The sequence below is a fragment of the Zootoca vivipara genome, chromosome 2, assembly GCF_965207765.1.
Source record: "Zootoca vivipara chromosome 2, rZooViv2.hap1.1, whole genome shotgun sequence".
Lineage (NCBI taxonomy): Eukaryota > Metazoa > Chordata > Lepidosauria > Squamata > Lacertidae > Zootoca > Zootoca vivipara.
Window position 1 is genome coordinate 102,484,947 of NC_142584.1, and position 22,389 is coordinate 102,507,335.

The 22,389-nt window shown below is 41.4% G+C and overlaps 1 protein-coding gene across 8 annotated transcripts in view; it reads right to left on the reverse strand.

The window, feature by feature from the left end:
• Window positions 1-83: 83 nt before the first annotated feature.
• Window positions 84-22,389, reverse strand: part of QRICH1 (glutamine rich 1) — a 33,603-nt gene continuing 11,297 nt past the window's right edge. For all 8 annotated transcript variants that reach the window (XM_088662596.1, XM_088662597.1, XM_088662594.1 and 5 more), the window contains 9 exons: window positions 21,074-21,406; window positions 13,250-14,272; window positions 8,215-8,392; window positions 7,288-7,442; window positions 6,416-6,530; window positions 5,216-5,324; window positions 3,845-3,996; window positions 1,959-2,049; window positions 84-1,045 (listed from right to left, as the gene is read on the reverse strand). In XM_088662596.1, the coding sequence (XP_088518722.1) occupies window positions 853-1,045; window positions 1,959-2,049; window positions 3,845-3,996; window positions 5,216-5,324; window positions 6,416-6,530; window positions 7,288-7,442; window positions 8,215-8,392; window positions 13,250-14,272; window positions 21,074-21,385 (2,328 nt within the window). In that variant the 5' untranslated portion in view covers window positions 21,386-21,406 and the 3' untranslated portion in view covers window positions 84-852. The remainder of the gene's footprint in view (window positions 1,046-1,958; window positions 2,050-3,844; window positions 3,997-5,215; window positions 5,325-6,415; window positions 6,531-7,287; window positions 7,443-8,214; window positions 8,393-13,249; window positions 14,273-21,073; window positions 21,407-22,389) is intronic.

Sequence of the window (22,389 nt, forward strand, 5' to 3'; positions counted from 1 at the left end):
TAACCTGAGGTACCACTGTACTAATCTTCTGTGGACACCTTTATATTTGTTCCGCCCAAATAAACACACATTGTTCAATGGCATGTTGAAAAGACGTGCTCGTCATTCTTAATAAACAACTAGCATAAGAATACATTAAGAGAAACAGGGTGGTATCTTTATATGATACACAAGTGTATGTTACAAGAATTCCATCAGGCACAGGAGCCTCAAGGTTTTAAGGCCTCAACATCAGGCCAAGAAAGAAAGAAAGAAAAAGAGAGAGAGAGATTGATAGAGAGATTGAGAGAGAAGTGTGGTAGTTTGTACTTAACATCTAAAAATGTCACTTTTAAGTTCTTAATAGAAATTGTTTTTCTTTTTCCTTATAAATCATAATTGCAGGTCACTCTCCTCTCCCCTCCAGATCATGTCAGTTTCTGAGCACAAGGAAACTGCAAACTGCCTCTCTTGGCCGATATCCACCATTTTCCGTTCTTTCCAAGTGCATGAGCTCCAAAGTAATGGCCCAGCTAGGCCAAGTCCCTCAATTAGATTTGTTTCATTTTCTTCACATCATAAAAAATCCCAAAGTCAATCTACGGCACCTCACAGCTCCCAGAGAAAGAACGCAGCCCTCAATGCGTCCAGAAGGCTGATGCAGTTGGGTCAGATACACAATGGGGAGGGTCTCCTTTAAACAGAAGAAGCCTAAAAGGGCTTCATAACTACACCAATTAAAAAAAAAACCGAAAAAAACCTTAGGCATCTCCTTTAGTGTAAAAGGCTGTACAATTGATCCTGGCCTTATGGCCTGGCCTCCCTTCCCACCCTGTCCTACCCTCACCCTTTTTCTGAGTTGGGAGGGATGCCTTAGTGCATGGTGCTGGCATTTGCCACAGCAATAGCTGCCTGAATCTCTCGTATCACCAGAATCCGGGTGAGCATCTGCTCCATCTGCTCTCGACTGATTGGCTGGATGGAATACCAGATAGGGCTGTTGGGAGCTACCACTGGTTCAGGAGTCAAATAGAATGTATCGTTCCGGCCTTTCACACTCTGGGGGCTGAAAAGACAGAGAATATCGTTAAGCAATTACTTTGACAGCATACACTTGAAACAGCTATGAACGCTATCTTACAAACATCTACGTTTTTTTTCTGAACCTCCAAAGGATCCACATGTAACACAATACAAAAAGTGACGTCCTGATCATTTCAACTTCCATTTTACAACAGTTTAAGCTGGCTGTGGCATTGAAGACTAAAACTGGAGAGTTGGGACAGGCCTTCCCATGAGGTTTTCTGCTCTAGCACCTGTCTCCCCTCTTATGTCCACCCCCCTGTATTACATCTGCAACCCTAGCCTTTGGTAATACATTTCAAAGTATTCAAAAAAGGGTGAATTGTGAGTGCAGAGGAATTCAGGTCTTATCTGAAATGCTCAAATTGTATAGTGCATTCTTTACATTCTACACCACAGACTTCTCACACTAACTTGGGGATTTCACCAGGCTTTGGAAATGAAGAGCAAGTCCAAAAAAGTTTAAAGACCAGAAACTGCCAGTCACTAATCAACATGCTGGGCACCCTTTCCCACAGTGCCACACCAGTATACTTCCATCTATTTTATAGACCTCTGCCAGGGATACCGAGTTCCAGTTTACTCAATACAAAGTGTTTGCCGACTTCAAACACACTATGTTATATACCCAAACTCTTTCCAGTAAAACACAGTGTCAAGAATTATGCAATGCCCAGCATTTAAAATAAGCCACACTACAAGCCTCTGAATATGCATGCCATTAAGTTTGCATTTTTGACAATTCAAGTAGGAAGCATAAGGTAGTCTTCTTTATACAAGGTCATCACTCCAAGAAACAGATAGATAAGTTTGATTAAAATAGTAGAAAGTACACACAAACCCTGAACATGCAGATAAGTTATCTTTCTGTGGCTCTGGATGTCAGGAACACTTACCATTTGAAGAGGTAGAAGTCATAGAGCTTTATAGGACACCTCAATGGATTCTCTGGGTTCTCTGTCTGCTCTGCATACATGTCATCAGTAACTGCAAGTAAATCCCAACAATACAGAACATCAGAAACCTTGTAGATGAAGTTGATGTCAGTAAAACCTAAGTAAACCCACAATTTGAAAAGATGGTACACAGCAACACCAATGGCCTTCTTGCTGCAGATGGACAACTGTTACCATTAAAGAAATAACACATCCATTGCAACCTGTACTTTTTTTGTAGTTCTGTTTACAGTGGTACCTCGGGTTACAGACGCTTCAGGTTACAGACTCCGCTAACCCAGAAATAATACCTCGGGTTAAGAAGTTTGTTTCAGGATGAGAACAGAAATCGTGTGGTGGCAGCACGGCGGCAGCAGGAGGCCCCATTAGCTAAAGTGGTACCTCAAGTTAAGAACAGTTTCAGGTTAAGAACGGACCTCCGGAACCCAAGGTACCACTGTACATTCAAACATAAATATCTCAGTGTGTTGTCTAGTTCTTGGCAAGGAGATAGGAGTCCTACTTATCAAAATCATTCCAGGAACAGTTTGGTGGTCAAAATTTCACCTTCTTTGCAGTAGGATCCATGGCAGTATCATTCATGAAAAGGTTTTTCAGCTGGACTAAAAGGTCTTCAGCTGTTTTGTGTACTGTTTTAAAACTATTTATAGCTGTTTTTATGGTATGTTTCTAAACTGCCTTGAGACAAGTGTAAAAGGTAATAAATAAATAAGAAGGAAAAGCAACTGGGGCTTCATAGAGAATCTCTGAATAGATATAAATGCATAGTAACAGAACTGTGCCCCCAAGGGCAGTCCAACATAAGTTCAGGGGCATATAGAGCAAGGAAACAAGCACCACTACAGTGTCATCTCAGAAGCTTGGCATACCGAAAGCTTTTAGATGCTGTTTTGATACATTTGGGACGCGGGTGGCGCTGTGGTCTAAGCCACTGAGCCTAGGGCTTGCCAATCGGAAGGTCGGAGGTTCGAATCCCCGCGACGAGGTGAGCTCCCATTGCTCGGTCCCAGCTCCTGCCAACCTAGCAGTTCGAAAGCACGTCAAAGTGCAAGTAGATAAATAGGTACTGCTCCAGCGGGAAGGTAAATGGCGTTTTCGTGTGCTGTTCTGGTTTGCCAGAAGCGGCTTAGTCATGCTGGCCACATGACCTTTGGGGAAACTGTCTGCGGACAAACGTCAGCTCCCTCGGCCAGTAAAGCGAGATGAGCGCTGCAACCCCAAAGTCGTTCGCGACTGGACTTAACTGTCAGGGGTCCTTTACTCCCCCCCCCTTACAATTAATTAATATTGCATTTTCTAAGCACAAACAACTAGCTTTGATATAACCCAATTAATAACAGTAAGCTACACACATGCACTCATTTCAGTAAAAGTCAGGGTAAGACAGCAAAGGACCTTCAATAAAATGTATGAATGCAAAGAAATATTTTTGTTTGCAGAAAGTAAGAGAAAAGCATCATTACCAAAAGAAAAAAGAAATCCCCACTGTGTGCTACAGTTGATCTTCAGGGATGATTGCATCTGCAACAGGACTTGCATCTGCAGATCAAATACCTGTGATATCTCATAATAAAGTTCCATGATATAGTAAGTCCAAGTCCCAGAAGGTGGCTTTGTAGTCAATCACCATCAGCACCAGAAATTCTCTATCCATACTCACCACCCAGGCTTACTGGGCTGCAAATTTAATTATGAATCCCATTTTTTTGTCTTCCTTTAATCCTGTGGTTCTTTCTCCATCTCCCTCCCTCCCCCCCCCCAGCACTGCAAAACAAATATGATCAGCTACTTAAAGCACAGCTTTATTTTTCCATGTTAAGTTCTACCTTTCTGGCCTGCCTGGTGTATGCCAAGTGCCTTCAGGTACCGGATGCTCGTACTCTTATCCTTGGGATTGGAAGGGTTCTTCTTGGTCTGCCTCAAGACCTTTGAAAAGGCCAACTTCATATGCTGGTCTACTGTTTTCAACAGGAAGTATCTGAACATCAAATGGAAAAGGTGGAGGGCACAGATCAGTTAAAGATGCACAATAAATCTTAACTTTTCCAACACTGGCAGAAAAACCTTATTTCCTATCAGGAACAAAACAAGGCTGTTAATAGCCAACATTTGATGGCATGTAAGGTTTTTAAAACGTGCATTTATTTCAACAGACATATGAAGTTCAATAGACAGCTCATTTGGCATGTTTTATAAGCAATAGTTAGCTTCATATGGGCGATGTGAACTGAGAAGGTGGTCATACAAATCCATGAAGGATACAGCTAACAATGGCTATCAGTCTCAATATCTAAATGGAATCTCCATATTTTGGGACAGTATAACCCAAACAACAGGAAGTGGTGGCAGGATAGAGCACCAACATCATATGCTTGTGAACTCCCAGAAGTCACTCTGAAAACAGAACGCTAGACTGATTGCTGTCATGCATTCAAAGATTGATTAAACTTACACACATACAAACATGTACGTGTGAGTGAGAGAAAAGCTTGGAACCATGTAAATAAGTCAGAACTATGACCATATTGCACACTGGGAAAGACTGATTTTCCCATGACCACCTAGTAAGTTCACAGAAGGGAAACTGGAGACCTGCTGGTTCACTGGTTCATCTTGTAGTTTGTTGTTGTTGTTTAGTCATTTAGTTGTGTCCGACTCTTCGTGACCCCATGGACCAGAGCACGCCAGGCACTCCTGTCTTGTACTGCCTCCCGCAGTTTGGTCAGACTCATGTTGGTAGCTTCGAGAACACTGTCCATCTCATCCTCTGTTGTCCCCTTCTCCTTGTGCCCTCCATCTTTCCCAACATCGGGGTCTTTTCCAGGGAGTCTTCTCTTCTCATGAGGTGGCCAAAGTATTGGAGCCTCAGCTTCAGGATCTGTCCTTCAAGTGTGCACTCAGGGCTGATTTCCTTCAGAATGGATAGGTTTGATCTTCTTGCAATCCATGGGACTCTCAAGAGTCTCCTCCAGCACCATAATTCAAAAGCATCAATTCTTCGGCGATCAGCCTTCTTTATGGTCCAGCTCTCACTTCCATACATCATGTAGTTAACTATGCTAAACTTGCTCTGATACCTCATACCAAAATGCATCTAAGAGATTCTTCACTGGTAGTTTGTGTTCACATGTGCACATTAATTCACAGTTCACTAAAGAAGAGGCTTCCACGAAGACGGCATATTTATTAGTACTTACTTTGTGTTAAAAAACATAAGCGTTGTCAGCAAAGTGGCAGGAGAGTGAGCTCCAAGCTGCTTACACTCCCACAACATCTCTTCTGTCACATGGTTAGGAAGAACATAGCCTGTGAAGATCAGAAGATAATTTCAACAGATGTATGGAAACCAAGTAGCATTTCCAATCAACCACCCCAAAGTTCCTATTAAGAAAGAAAACTGATTTACAAAGGTTGACTAGCGACAGCAACTCCTACATATATAGCATACATTTCAGTTTACAATGACATCAAGTCTAACTAGCTGGTTTGATATTTCTAACAAATAGTTTGTAAGTATAGCTTATTTGGATACAACTCAGAACAAACCTAATGACATTGATGGACCTAAGTTAAACATGTTCATTACTTTTAGTGTGTCCGAGTAGAATGTTTGACCTTATGTAGCTCTGTATCATTATACACTCAAAAATACTTCATGTTATCTTGTTGCAACTACTATGCAAGCATATCATTACACAAAGATGAAGATAAAGGCAGACATTGGCTTGCCTAACTTATGATGCCCTAAACATTCTAGATCCAGTTCTCACCGAAAATGCGACCTCCTCAAAAAAAAAAAAAAACTTCAAATTCCATCTCACCAGAACAGGCTTTACAAGCAGAAGACTTTCTCAATTAGCACCCCAAAGCTTTGGGACACTTTCAATAGTTGTTCATTTGTGCTCCCGCTCTCTGGAAACAGATGAGGACTATTCTGTTCTGCTTCTGAATGTTAGCCTTACCATACATTTTCATTGTTTCAAGCTCTGTTATAAAATTCCACCATTTGGCATCAGATCAGTAAAGAGTTTGGGCAGATGTAAGAAGAGAACCAGATGGCTGGGATGAGCCAGGTAAAAACTACAGCAAAGGCTGCACAATGTGTGCCCAGATGTGGTTCCATCCATATTGAATAATGCAAGCCTGCACTTTGTACTATAGACAATATATTGGAAAGTGACAATATGGGTCCAGCTATACGGTGGTACCCGTACTTCTCTGCAGAAAAGCAAGGACAATTTGGGGCCTAGAAGTCTAGTACAAAAAGCAATTATTTGAAATTATTGCAGATTCTTCCTAGGTCCATTAAGGGAGCATTCGTATTCAAATGTTCTCTGAGGACCTTTGTGTCTAGACAGCGGTTACCAAGCCTATCTGTGGACTGAAGAGTCTCTTACCAAGAGGAGTGACCCGAGGCTGCACCTCCTTGAGCACTTCATGTAACCACTCAGTGAACCGTATGTAATATAGATCAGAAAAAATGTCATCGACTCGCCCATTTTCAAATAGATACTGCAAGAAACAGTTACACAGAGGTCAGGCAAACCTGCTCCTCATAGAATTAATTTTTTAAAAATAAAAAACAATCAGTTAGTCAGACTGTCTGTGTGTTTGAAGTGCACATGTGAAACATGAGGATTAGAAATCCTTCACCCCCCTGCTGACAATAGAGATCAGGAATCATCTAACAAACTCAACATTAACTCTCTAGCTTCAGTTTTACTTATCACGCCTTCCTATGTAAATCCTATAGTGCACAACAAACACATTTATTCAAAGAGCCTGAAAGGCTAGGCCAGGCATCCCCAAACTTCGGCCCTCCAGATGTTTTGGACTACAATTCCCATCATCCCTGACCACTGGTCCTGTTAGCTAGGGATCATGAGAGTTGTAGGCCAAAACATCTGGAGGGCCGCAGTTTGGGGATGCCTGGGCTAGGCCATGAAGCATCTGAAACTCAGATTAATGGAATTACCATTTACAAAGCATTAAAGTGATACTGAGCTAATTTCCAGAATTTGCAGCTATTAATAGCCTGTTTCTATGCATAATGATGATTAGAGTATGTTTAGTAATCTGCCGTTCTAAAGATCAGAACAGAATCCAGTCAACAGTTCTCAAGCCAAAGAGAAAACCAAGGATCTCAGGAGTGGAAGCAAATGTCTGCCTCTCTCACTCCAGCCTTGCACAAGAATCCTCCCAGTGACAACATATGCCCAGCATACCACTTTTAACATTATTTATAGAAAGGGCTTCCAAAATACCATACCTTTTGAATACACAGGAAGATATAGTACAGAACCTCTGGATCATAGGGTTCACCTTCACTGTTGCGAGCTTCACGAGTCATTAAGCACAACCCATAATTCAACTCTGCTACAGCAGAGGATATGAGATCTTCCTGGAATCTCAACAGCTGGCGTCCTGCAAATCATAGCACAGAAGGTTATTAATTGGCATTTCTCAGCAGAGATGTCTTTTTGTAGACTCAATCATGCTTTCCTGCTGCAACCTTCCCAATAAGCCTATACTGGCACTTCTCATTGTCCCCAGCATATACAAAGGTACCCCAAAATTTGCTTGAAATGGAAACTGAATAGATTTCAAACACACAACTTTCCACTCAGAGAGTAAATTGACAATTAACAAATGCCTGAGTATTCCTCAATAACAATGGGAAGGAGTCTGAGGTCAGAGTACCAAGAGTCAATTCAAAGCAAGGCTGACATTAGTATCCTTTTAAATTCATATTGCTGTGTCAATGAAAAAAATCCTGGGTGCCACAAACATTGCATATAAGCTGAACTGTTTTTAAAGTTAACAAGGCTTTCATATTTTTATTTTAAGCTGAAAACCTAACATACATAACGAAAGTTTGCCTTGCTTTATAAACACACCAAAACAAATTCAAGAAGGCAGCTAAGAATGAAATCAGCAAGAAGAGCAGAGACTCCATTACTTAGCAGAAAAATTATTAAAGAATGAGCTGAGCTGCCTGAAGGGAAAAGTTAAGCCCTGATCATCAGCAAGAACTCTAGAAACTGTTGATTATAGTGACTTACACACACTCACTGTATATAACCCACCCAAAGCCCTTGTAATTCAGCAGCCTATAACACTCTAACTAATCTTTACAAAGCAAAAGATTCCTATTGTTTGAAAGATGGAGCAGTACTTCCCTGCTCACAACACTTACTGCCAATAGGTGCAAGTCTGTTCTGAGACTCCTTCTCTAGCTCTGCGTTTTTAGTCTGTGCCCAGCTCTTCCACACTTCTAGTCCCTCTTCTGGCTTGAGAGAGTGTGGAAGGAGAAGTTCAGGTGAAGGCTGAGGCTGTGGTTGCTGCTCAACTTCAGCAACCTGAACAGTTTGAGCCTGTGGAAGAAAGTCAATTCTGATCACATAGGTATGAAAAGCTTTTGCTTACCAGTACTGTAGCATCTTCCTGCAGCCTCTAGAGCTACTCACCTGACTTCAGTTCATTAGAAGAACTGTACTATATTTGATTTACACCCTGGCAGTTTTAATTGAACGGTCCTCCAGGTGGCTTATAAAGTATTTCAATGAAGAGAAGATAATAAAAATGATAATCTTCATAGGAGGTGGGTTCAGGCTGTTTGCTCTTCATTTAATTCTAATGCTCAAAAGCCCCTGATATTTCACTACAAATACTGATCATTCTCAATTCCATGTACAGTGAAACCTCGATTTACATACGCCTCGTCTCACAAACGTTCCAAGTTGCGTCCACAGCAAACCCGAAAGTAAACACCGGGTTTGCCACAGTTCGTGCATGCGTGGAAGTGGTCTCTGCCATCTGTGCATGCGTGGAAGTGGCTGCCGCTGTCTGCGTGTGCACAGAAGCGCACTACCGCCATCTGTGCGTGGGCACAAGATGCCTCTTCTAGTGTACTGTTTCAACCAGCGGACGGACCTCTGGTACTGATTATGTCCGTAAGTAGAGGTTCCACTGTACAGTCATACCTCGTGTTGCATTCCGCTCATTATAGACTTTCAAGCTTACAAACGTGGCACGCTTTGCGCACGCGAAGCACTCAATCACACTGCGCACATGCGCAGAAGAGGCACTCTAGCTGCAGATTTTTCAGGGTGCAAACAGCACCCCAAAACGAATTAAGTCCGCAACTAGAGATACCACTGTACAGTATTTAGCTTGCTACCTCATTTTGACTTTACAAAGTCAAAATGCATAATCAAAACCCCGTGTAACATAGTGTCTACTACCCTTTGTTAGTTTGTTGCAACTACTGAGGTCTAGTTCAGAGAAGATAAGCTCCCCCCCCCCCCGCAAAAAAAGACCATGGTTTGTTGTCATGTGAATGGGTGGCAAGTTCAAGCATTCCTTCCTCTTCTAATGAGGCCAGCTGCAAAGCAGACTGCTAATTTCTTAAAACCAGTTTTCCATAATGTTACTTCAATTCTGGTTTGTTGGTTGCTGTCAAATCAGTTTCCTAGTTCAGACATTACTGTAAACTGATTTAGGAAACCATCTTTGCAGCTGGGTGAAAGAGGGAGAAGATGTCAACAAACCTTGAATAGAGATACAACAGAGTAAACAGATTGCCCTCTGCTGGGGGAAAGCTGAATGCTAATCATTTTAGCTAGCAAACACAGGATCTGAAGGTCACTGCGTCATCGGTTTGCCCACAGTTCTAAGTGCAATATTTCCATTAGAATAGATTTTTGTACAAGAAGGCCCTGTGTCTAAGAGTAGCATGCTATAAAGGTGCCCTGCCAAATTGTGATTTTGTATCTTAGTGCAGGCCAGGCAATTATTCAAGTTTTCAGTTACAATCCTTTTGATAAAACAAGACAATAGTAATAAAACCAAAAATAAGGCTGCCCACCTACCTGGATGTAGACTACTATCAGAACAAAACAATATGATAGCAAAACATGAGAATGCTTCGATCATTGATTATACACACTTACCTAAAGTCTTACCTAACCAAAACAACATGGAATAAGGCTAATACAGTAGCTTAAGTTTGTAATTTTTAATACATGACCCCCTTCCCATATTTGACATGCCTAGCAGTGCGAGGGCGAGAAAGCATAAACATTTAGAAGTTTGAATAGCACAGGCACCCCCAAACTTCGGCCCTCCAGATGTTTTGGACTACAATTCCCATCTTCCCCAACCACTGGTCCTGTTAGCTAGGGATCATGGGAGTTGTAGGCCAAAACATCTGGAGGGCCACAGTTTGGGGATGCCTGGAATAGCATAACTGAAACCTATACAAGACTGATAGCAGTGCCCTGCTCCAAATTTCCTATAATCAATCCTTCTCTTCTACTTTTTCCTTCCCCCCTTTTCATATCCCACAATTAACATACAATTCATTCGTTTTAAATGGTGCATTTTCAGTTCAAGAGGAATTGAGCTAGTATTTTTGACGCTATGATAAAAGCCTCTAAAGCAGGTGTGGCTAACCAGTGGCCCATCAGATATTATTGGGAATACTTCCATCATTCCTAACCATCAGTCACAATGGCTGGGGGCAGTGAGAATTGTTATCTCAGCTGGGACACATGTTAGCTCTAAATTGTGATCAATATATGAGATCTTATAGTAAGAATACCACAGAAGATTTAAAAAATAAAATAAGAAGCCCATTCCACATTGAGCCTCAGGGTCAGCAAATTCTGCCTGCAACAAGAATGCTGAGTCACAATACCTCCACAACCAATCTCTGTGCTTGGTTTGAGCAGGCTGAAGTACGGTATTAGCAATTTTGAAAAAAGGACTGGCTATAAATAGAAGATAAGGGCAGTAACTGCCATGTGATTATGCCAAACGTTGCCTTGATTCTGTGACTTCTATTGGCTTTCTTCACCATGCCTCATTATTATTCCTTGCTTTTTTCTTCTTGCTTATCCTTTTGTTAGTCTCAAGAGCCATTCAGTTTTAGCTCCCAGTTTACTGAATATATAGCTGGTACTTTACCAAGCAATACAATTTTTCCAGTGGGGTAGATGGCACACAGAAAGTAGTCTTGTTGAAGACAAAAGAAATGCAAGAAACAACATGGGAGTTGAGAAAATTTGGTGATGCTACTGGACCCAACAAGGATTGGCCTCAGTAAGTCTAGAACAGGGGTCGGCAACGTGCAGCCCATGGGCCAGATGGGGCCCACAAAGACTGTTTTACCGGCCCACGAGCCACCCCTGAACCAAGCCACCCGCTCTGCGAGTCCTCCGTGTACTGCGCTAAATCGGCACGGCGACTTGCCGAGCGGCGCCAGAAATTGTGTCTGCGCATGCATAGATACTGAAAATTGTGTCTGTGCATGGCCACGGAAATTGTGTCTGCACAGGTGCAATTTTCGGTGTCTAGGCATGCGCAGAAGCAATTTCTGGCACCACAGACATGCACAGACACGATTTCCGGCGTCACGCTGCGCCAGTCCGGCCCATGGACGATCTCCATGGGAGTGATCCAGCCCATGGCCAGTAAACCCTGCCGACCCCTGGTCTAGAACAAAAAACTTGAATCTTCTACATGCTCTAAGACAACACCAAAACCCTCCTATAATCCTATGGGCTAATATGAGAGTAGCCGTGGGAACCCAACACTCTCGCAAGTCAGGCTGCAAGGTATGTTAGAGAACCACAAACATGCTACATTTTGCTTTCTAGCAAAAATTTGGGACAATAAACAGAGAATAGAGAAATCCAATTAAGTTTATATTTCACTGGAAGTACTTAAGAGCTTAGAACAAAGGAAATTCTACATGTCATTTCATAACTGCATTTGAAAATTTTGAACCAGTGGTAATCACTCCTAACTAACTCATAGTGGAATATTTCTGTCAAAGTATTCCGTTATAATGGCAATTGTAGCCACACCCATTTTTTTACCCATACCCCACATTGCTGTACGGACAACTGAATTATGGAGTGAGTTTAGCATGAGTACAGCATGCTCTATCATATGCCATTCCATATTTGGGGTGAGGCGCATTTTCAAAGGCCACTTCACCATGTATTTACTAAAGAACCTGTTTTTACTTCAACCAAAACACCACAACCCTGGTGGTACCTCACAAGATGAATGCCTCTCGCGACGAAAAACTTGCTACTGCGTTTTGCGATGTTTTTAGACTAAGTTTTTTTTGCGAGTTTTTTTTTTTTTGCCACAGCAAACCACGCTTCGCAAGACAAAATTAACGCAAGACGAAGCGACTCGCAGAATAAATTACTTTCGTCTTGCGAGGCACCACTGTATATGAACCTCACTAACACGTACAAAGGAGGGACTGCAGTTCCAACAGGGATATGCTTTGTATAAAGTTCCAGGTACAACCCATGACAGATTTCAGACAAGAATGTCTCTCTCCGTAATGGCACCTGACTCTAGAGTTAGTGTTTTGCAAATCACTGATGTGATTTAGTCTCAATACAACCCATTATAATGGCAGCTAATAAAGCTTAATGATTAGCCCAACGGAAGATTTAGCATAAATATTAAGAGATTGGAAAGGCTTGCCTTATGTACACCATTAGAATAATGAAATACTTAAATGCAGGGTAGGAAGAAGTACAACACTGTCCTTCTGCATCCTAGTGTAATATTAACCCCTACCCCATTCTGCCATCCCAATATAAGAACAAAAAATGTTTCATTCACCCTGAACAGTAATAGATGTCTAGTCCCAGTCCAGTTTCAAATCTGGGAATCAGTGGAATTTGTACGATTTCAGCATTTCTGATAGTTAGCACCCTGAGGCAGGAACATTTACCTTTTGCAATTTACAGAGTTTGGTCCAATAGTCTTGACTGCTCTTTTTTTTAAAAAAACCACCCTCTAGTTTGTTTTTTGCAGAAAACCATTTGCAGAAACACAAGTATATTACATAGTTCTCAAAAGGGAGAAGAGGGGCATATAGGCATTACATTTCAAAATGTGCAGACAAGTTTCTGCATATTTCTTTACAGCAGGAAAGAGCAGAATATATGTGCCCCATGCTGCTACCTGAACCCCTAAAGCTCAAAATCCTCATCGTATGCCCACCCTTCCATACAAAATTCTGGAAGAACATATAGGTGCATGCAAGCGGAGTACCTTTACATAAAAACAAGGTATGCATTACTCTGAGGAAAGGTTTGCTGTCTTTGACACACTTCAGACAGTCCTGCTCTTGGCTAAGCTACTGCTCTCTACATTTGGAACACTCCACATTTGGTTGTTCATTAAAGTAGTTTACTTACAGAGCAAGTAACTTGCAGCTGCTGGTGTTGCTGCTGCTGCTGCCCCTGCTCTTGCGGTGTGGACTGCTGCTGCTGTGGGTCCCATATATGGACCGTCTGGGCTGTATTCTGATATGTCCCTGCCACTGCTTGCACCGCCACTGGAATGTGGATATTGCCATTCATAAACTGTGCTGGGAAAAGGGAGTTGGCAAGGGTTTGCACCACTTCCTCATGAGAGTTTTTCACTACTGATGCACCTCCCACCATCTTATCCTTGTCATCTTCCAGCTTCACAGTGGCTAGGGCCGTCGGGGAGCCACTGACATGGACGGCATTGTAGGCCTCCTGGGGGATGGCAATGTGGGTTATGTTTTGCTGCTGCAGGTCGCCACGTGGTTGCGCAGAGTAAACAGGGATGGTCCAAGTCTCTCCAGTAGGGCTGGTTATGGTCCCAGTGGCACTGTACAGGTGGGCACTATCCACCGTTAACAAGTCCGGCCTTAACGATACATAACTCTGCTGCTGGCCTTGGGGGATGGCCAGGACTGTGGCAACCGGCTGCCCTGAAATAGCATATGACACAGTAATAGGCATATCCACTTTGCGCTTCTTTACTGGCTGGAGGACACTGGCGGTGCTGATCCTTCGCTCGCCTTCGCGTGGTGAGCCCTGTTGAGATTGAGGAGGGGAAAGCGCCCCAACTGTCTGGATCTGGATCTGCTGGCCCCCAGCAATAGCCTGTCCTGCCACAAGCTGTGCCTGGATTTGCTGATGCTGCATATGTTCCTCCTGTATTTCGGCACCCTGGATTTGCTGAGCAGTCTGCACATGCTGCACCTGGATCTGAGCCGCCTGCAACTGAGAAGGGCTAGGACTCTGAAGTGCTTGACCCTGTATCGTCTGAGGTGTCGGCTGTTGTGCCTGACCTTGGATCTGCACTTGTACCTGTATGGGCTGATCTGAGGCTTGGTGAACAGTGAGCTGGGGAGAAAGCTGCTGAGTGGAGACTTGCTGAGGGGACTGCTGAACCTGAACTTGCACCTGTAAAACAAGGATTCAAAAGTTAGCATTCATTAACTCCAAAACCTCTGAACCACTGACTCTTGCGATTATAATATAAATGAACTGTCAGTTGGGTATCAGAATGTGGCCATACATAAAGAGCAGTCATTTCTGTACACTTGGGGACCACCCAATATTTCAAATTACTGTAACTTGTAAATTAAGGCAAGAGAGAAAAACTGACAATATCCCAGTGAAGAATGAGCACTCTCAGTGGCCTTCAACAGCCACAGAATATTGAAGGCAGCTGTACATCAGTTTTTGGCTATGAAAGAATTTAGTGTAGTCAAGCTTGTAAACAGGTCACATGCAGCATCCTGGAAAGGGGCTGGTGGCACAAATTGGGATCGGAGAATGTGCATCTGAGGCTAAATAACTCATCTTCCCTGCACTATATGTGGAGGTTTGGGAAGAGAAGTTGGGAGAGAATAGGCACTTTTTCAATTTCCCACTCTCCAGAAAAAGAACTCTGGTTTGAAGCAGACAGTTAAATTTCTAGTGATATACAGAAGAGCAAGGGATGTTTTCAGAATGATAAAATGAGACTTTTCCCCAACCACTCCAACCATCCCCAGGAGTCCTGAAAAGCACTATGAATCTTCTGTTCTAGGCTGGCTTGAGATCTGAATAGCACCTTCCCAGGATACCACAAACTTATTATTCAGACAACATTTTCTTACAAGTGTGTGTATGTAGTTAGAACTTCTCAAAAAGGCTTAATAGTGCAACTATAAGAAAATGGAAGGAATGGATTTCCTACAGAGGCATCTTGCTATACTGGAATGTTTTTGAATGAGTATAATGCAATAAAATTGCAGTAAGAAGTGATAGCTGAAGCACTCAATAAAACTTAAGAAATTCTTACTTTCTTTTAGTGATAGTAACACATATAATGCTTTAAAGCCTGCAACAGAGGCAGTAATACTTTCCAAACTTCACATTATTGTCCTCTTGTTAACACCAAACTAGGGACAAATTCTTACATGTGTTTCTAGCACTGCATACTCCTATGGGAAATATAATAGTGCACTTTTGTCTGAAGTCACAAATCTAAGATGGTAACTTTATGTGTAAAACCTGCGAACAGATTGATCCCCAAATTAAACTGAGGTGTGTTTTTTTAGAAGATTTTAACATTTACAGGTCTTTAATTTACAAACTACTAATTTTTCTGCAAATGTGTTGAGTCCCACAAATATGCAGATACTACCCACAAAAATAACTATGGGTGGAAATACTAGATATGAAAAATTAATATAGTAATGAGGACATGCTATCACTCAAAACTCTTATATGCTAATCTTGAAATGCAGAAAAGAGAAACAGTCAAAAGCAGAAAACAGAAAGGATAGCTGATTATACAAAGACCAGCTAAGTTAATGTAGATATAAGTCAAAGCAAAACCACATTTCTAGATATGATTAAAAAGTGCTCTAAGTCAGTTATGAAACTGACGAGAAGCAGCAACAAATTCTGACTTAATCCCAGCAGTTTCCAAATTCCGTAATAAGACACAAGTGTTGAACTACATTCAATATACTCAGTTAACTGAGCATGCTTGAAATCTAGGTTTATCCCAAATATAAATTTTGGGATTACCGCTGCAGAATTCAGGAGCTCCTTTTTAGAAGCAGTAACCTCTCAGTGCCACATGTATCAAACGGTTTACCTTTTTTTGTCCAGCATGTGTTGTCTAATTTAAACATCATTGACCATTTTAAAAGAAAGTTTAAAAAAGTTTTTGTTTTCATATGTTATTTGTTGGAAATAAATAAAAAGAAGAAGCTACCAAGCACATAATTACATTCCTATCACACACAAGATTTGTGAAGCTCCCCTCACTCACAAAAAGGCTTCAAATAGTTTTCTATGAAGATTAAAGCAATCTGTATGTAGAATATGAACTAATCTCACCCAAACTCTACACAGGCAGTAGAAAGGAATGTGTCTGTAATAATCCTGCTGGTCAAACCAAAGCATAATCAGCAAAGCAGACAGACTTCTCTCATGTCCACTGATATAATCAATACAGAAGCATTTGCTTTTAGTTTCCAGCTATATATGGAACATAGAACCAAAGTGGTGGTGGTGAATGAACATGACAAAAAAGGTCTCCTATTGTTTCAAAGATACAGTCATACCTCAGGTTACAGACGCTTCAGGTTGCGCGTTTTCGGGTTGCGCACTGTGCCAAACCCAGAAGTACCAGAATGGGTTACTTCCAGGTTTCGGCATTCATGCACACACAGAAGCACTAAATCACATTTTGCGCATGTGCATAAGTGCCAAATCGCGACCCGCACATGCGCAGAAGTGGCGCTGCCGGTTGCGAATGTGCCTCCCGTACGGATCACATTCGCAACCCAAGCGTCCACTGTACTCTCAAAGTGTAAGGCAAAGGGGGTGGAGTGACAGAAGAACAATCTAAGCATAGTTCACAAATGTATGCTTATCACTCATGGTTGCAGCATCAAAGATCAAACAGATTGACCTTTGTGTTACCTCGAACAATGTTTTTAGTAAATAGAAATTCAGCTGAAAACCAACAAATTTGAGTAATTAAGCAATGAGAAACCAAGCTATGTATATGCATGTATGGAGCAGGAATACTGTGTAGTCAAACTGTTTGGGGTAGCCTATCAAAGCAAACAAGTTAAAACTTCCTGTGCTTTATTTTCATAGGTGCTAACTGCTTATCTTGTTCTTAAAATTAAGACAGCTTCTTGTTAGTTTAATAAATATTTAACAAGGCACCTTCTTACTCCTCCTCAAGACAAAGCTTTATATTGTTTAAGCTCCTTGGTGCTGGGGCATAGGCTTCCTGATAAATTGCTGGCAGCTACTTATATCTTACATTTAAGTGTATCTCAGGAAGGTAGTGAAACTGGTTTCTTCTGAAGCTTACAAAGGACTACCAGCAAATATCACATTGCAGGCTTGTTTGTTTTTAATGCTGTGCTTCAGGGCAGACTGCGGGGTGGGAGATACCTTAACTGCATATACCTTGGATCCTGAATGCCTTGGTACTCAAGACATTTTGGCTCCCAAATGCCACAAACCCAAAAGTGAGTGTTCTGGTTTGCAAACGTTCTTTGGAACCCGAATGTCCGATGGGACTTCCACAGCTTCCGATTGGCTGCAGGAGCTTCCTGCAGCCAATCAGAAGCCGTGCTTTGGTTTCCAAACTTTTTGGAAGTCGAACGGACTTCCGGAATGGATTCCTTTCTACTTCCAAGGTAAGACTGTATAGATGTCATTCAGCAGCTTTAGTGCTCATCTGTGAAAACGTCCTTTCAGGTACCTGACTAGGAATGCCTTACATGCACATGGAGAAAAAGTATAGAATCATATGAACTAAAAAGGAAGACTAGTTTGCTTTAATTCTCTATATGATACCCAATTCGTACTTTTGATAAAATTTGGTAACAACTTATAAAATCATTTCGCATTGGTATGCCTCATTTCTATTATGCCTTACTGCTAATATGCAAGTGCCCCCCCCCCCAAAAAAAATTCTTCGGCAGCCCACAGGTGCTTTTGTGAGTTGCAACAGCTTTCATATTTGAGAAATAAAATGTATTTTATCCAGAGACAAGTTTAAGTGCCAAACCAGATATGCAGTTGGACACTCACAGAGCATTTTCTTAGTCACATTTAGCTTGGCCCAGAAGATATAATGGCAAAAATGCTACAGATCACAAATTCAGAGCTATTTATCTTTCAAAAAAAAAGTCCCATTTTTTTAGTCATGTGAAGGCAACCCAACTCTGAACAAAACAGCTCTGACAATATTTGTGTGTCTGGAATTGGACGCATGCGCTAATTTTCCCAAATGCACATTTCTATATCAGCCTCTCACATCATGGTGATGGTAACTATCTGTCCATAGAACTCTCTTGCCACACAGAGTTGAATCAATTTTAATTTCATATTTGAGGGCAGAGTAAGAACATTGTAGTTCAATACTTAAATTAAGTTCAATACTTAAAGTGATTAGAGTTTTATATCTCTTGTGTTTAAAAAGAAGAAATATAATATGCAACTAGCTAATGCAAAATAGATATGTAGAGTAGTCAATACATTGCTTATGCATTGCTCACAATGAATGAAATCCCCAGTGCTTTCTTCAGCGTTTCTCAACCGCTGTTCCGCGGCACACTAGTGTGCCGCGAGACGCTAGCTGGTATGCCGCGACGTGCGGCGACGAGAAGGGCTATTTGCATTGTCACGTGCCTTGACCCGCGGGAAAGGAAGCCGGCCGGGTCACGACGCGGGGCGAGCGCAGCTCTCAACAGCCACCACCACGGGAGGGTGGTTTTAGACAAACTTAAAGAAGCTGGCTGGATGAGCTCAACCTGAAACTTGCTGAGCAAAGGATTGTGCTGGCAGAGAAATCAGCGGCTTGTGAAGCCTTATTACAGGAGATTGCAACCAACACAGCAATTGGCAAGTGTTTCTTACAGTCATAATTATATAGTCAATATAGGGCGGCACAGAGTTAATTTTTTTAAAACTTTTTAATGGTGGTGTGCCTCGTGAATTTTTTCATGGAACAAGTATGCCTTGGCCCAAAAAAGGTTGAGAAACGCTGTTCTACTTTGTATTGCATTATACTTCAGTGCTGCTGTTTTTAACTAGATTGTATTCTTTTGTTAAAATTTATTTTTAATGGTCCGAAGAGGTTTAGAACAGCAATATTTGGGATACCTTCAAGCTATACCAGGTCCGATGGAAAAGGTTCGAATAATTAGAGTATTGTTCAACACCCTCATTATTTCATCTATAAGATATTTCTATATTCTGTGCATCAATAGGGTTGTTGTTTTTCTATATAAATAAAAGACTGGCCTAATCCTAAATTTAAGCATTCAGTATACCACAACTGATTCTTACACAGATTCTATCTATATATCAGTGCCAGGAATATCATATGCTAAGTTCACTATTACAGATGGATGGTTGAAAGTGCAAATAGCATCCAGGTAAGGCAACATAGTTAGAACTATCTCCAATGGAGACCTACAGCTAAGTGTTATGCCTAGGTATTGTTGCATTTAATTAAATGTCAGGGGCACCTAGGTTTGCTGAACAAGTCTTGTTTTTCTAATGTAAATAAAACTCTTTGAAGAAATTCAAATGAAAGCGCTAGCCTGTAACTGTTTACACAGTAGCAAAGAGCCATGTACTTTTGAATCACATTAGGTTTCATAATACAGAGAAATATAGGATTAGTTTACTAACCTCTGAAGCATGACTACATTTTCTGCTAGTTTGTTATTGTCTGTACTTCAAGTTAAACACAATATGGCCACAAAACACAAAATGGCCACAAAACATGTGTTTGCTTCAAGTAGTATAATAAAGTAAGCTCTAAATTCCTCAATGGGGAAAAATAATTCCTAAATCAAGGGTGAACTAAACTGCTCACTGTGTTTCCAATTACTGGGGACTGGCAGAATCAAATATTAGGAGTCAGTATTACAAATCTAAGGTTAATCATCCCTGTTACTCAGATCTATGTATGTATGCAATTATGATTCCATATATAGTTGGAACTGGCAACCATAAGGCCACAAGCAGAATTTGGCCTCAGGTGACTGCCAATTGATTCCAGGAGTCCTACTGCCAGTGCTGATGCAGAGCCTTGAAAGAATCTCTCTTTACTATTCAAAATGTAAAGCTCCATGATGGCAGACTCAAAACTTTTGTGATCAGGTTTATGTTAACTGAATTCAGTAAGGGTTGAAAGGGAAAGGAAGAAGACAGAGAAGTTATGAACCTGACTGCTAGACAAGCCCTAAATGGCTGGGATCCAGGCTATCAGAAGGGCTGTACCTCCTTGTATGAGCTTGCCCAGGCTTTATCATCTTCAGGGGAGACCCTGCTCTCGGTTCCACCACCATCACAGGTAAATTTAGTGAAGGCACAAGAGAGGGCTTTCTGAGTGGTTGCTCCCAGATTGGCCCCCTCTCTGCTTTCCTTTCACCAGCAGGCAAATGCAAAGTGCCTAAGGAACGCATGACCCAGTTATTAACGCTGAATCATGTAAGTTACAGTAAGCCATTTGTTTACCATTAGGTATTCACCAGAATGATGGGTATTATTGGTTTAAATGAAACACTAGAAGCAGTCAGGAAGTTTTGTGCAAATGTGCTTTAAAAGTCACTTCTGCAGAAGAATATGTCTGAAAATTCAAGATACACCAGGCCTCTAGAAATATGGATACAATGTTTGAAAGAATGGCATTTGGGAAGTAAAGTTAAAATTGATTTGCCTTATTATTGTGCTCTTTGGACTATACAGTACTCTTCTTAATAATTTACCGTATCTTATGGTCATGTTTGCTTTTAAAGAACATTCACAGATATCCAACACTGAGAGGACTTTCCCCTTCCTCTCCTCTGCAGCCCCATGCATGCCCAACATTTGGACAGCTGAATATCACCCAAGTACTTAACACAGGTACTTTATGCACTATGAAAAGAAAAAGAAAAATTAGCAGGGTGGAGAAATTTAAATTAAGTTTCCCATTTGAATTAGATTGGTCCATGTAACAGAGATATAGAAAACTAAACAAAATCTTTAACCTATCTGAATGACGAGCAAAAACATTTGAACCTAATAACCACGTTCTTTTTCAATTATTTTGTTTTGGAGGGGAGGAAATGCAAGGAGTATGTCTCTATAGTTGTCTATGAAAGCTGCCCAGATCTCAAATTCCTGCATATTTTTATGTATGAAAGCAGCAAAGAATAAGACGTGCATCCTTTTAAAGATTACCTGAACTTGCTGGGGTTGCTGCACTTGTATTTGCTGCTCTTGCTGTGTTTGCTGCTGGACGCTTGTTGTAACTGGGCAAGCAAGTTCAAGCAAAGATCCAGCCACTTCTGTGCTATCTGTGTAGATGCAGTTGCCACCTTGCTGGTATACCATGGTGGTGGTAGCAGCCGTCTGCTGAAACTCCTGTAAGGCTTCAGGGCCCTTGGAGGCAAGGGAGTCCAGGAATTCCTTCATCCTATGCTGTGGGATTGTTCGTGCTTTCACACGGATGTATTCTTCAAAGGAAATGGTGTTATCCAAAGAATTATTCATATTGCAAGGTACTCAGGATTCCTTAAAAGAAACAAAGCAAGCCATTACAATTACACTCTAAGCCACTCTCTTTACATTTCTGATGTCTTTATCAATAAGGTAGAAATATTATTCAGGTCATTCTGACTACTCACCACAGGTTAATTTATTGAAAAGTCATGCATAACAGACACATGCAGCTTTCTATTAAGATCCACTAATCTACAAATCCATTGTCTTTCAATGAGAACCTCAACTCAAGGCAGTCAAGCCCAATCCAAATCAGATGATTAAAGTCTCCACTGATATATGGTACCCTCTGTAAAAACTGGGAAGTTCCCACTAGGCATGGAATAAATTTTTTGTTGTTGTTTTTTTAAAAAGGTTCCACAACTCCAATAGGCTACTGATTCCCCTGAAATGTTTGTCTCCCTGTGCATGCAAAAAAGGTAACCATTCCTTGCAACGTAGCGTAACATTACTCAGCACACAAAACCAAGCCACAATGGTGCAAGAACAGGAAAATCTGAAAGGAAGTTGGGTGGGAGGAGAGGAAAGATGGGAGAATCTCTCCAGGAGGTGGAGGTTCCCAATTTCCAAAAGGGAAACATTCAGGCTCTGCACAGGTAATTCTGATTCAGAGAGTAAGTGGATCATTGCTCCAAGTAAAGAGACCTTCCTTTTTGTGGATGCTCTAACACATTATTTCATGGCTTCAGTATCAACCACACACTAAGTAGAAATGATTCATCAGGGCCTGGAAATTTTGCACAAGTGTACAATTTAATGCCTTAATGGTCTTAGCTTCCACTAAACATGCACACCAAGTTTCTCTTTAAAGTGTGGAAATTTCAAGAACTGGGAGAGACTAGTAGGACCTTATTGTTTTGCCTAGTATGTATCCTAATGACTAAAATAATTATGCGAAGCAAGGTAATCTGCATAGCTCATACAGGCTATGGTATTTTTTTTCGTGTATACCCACTGAGCCTTGCATAGATTCACTAAATCTGCAGGCTGAAAGG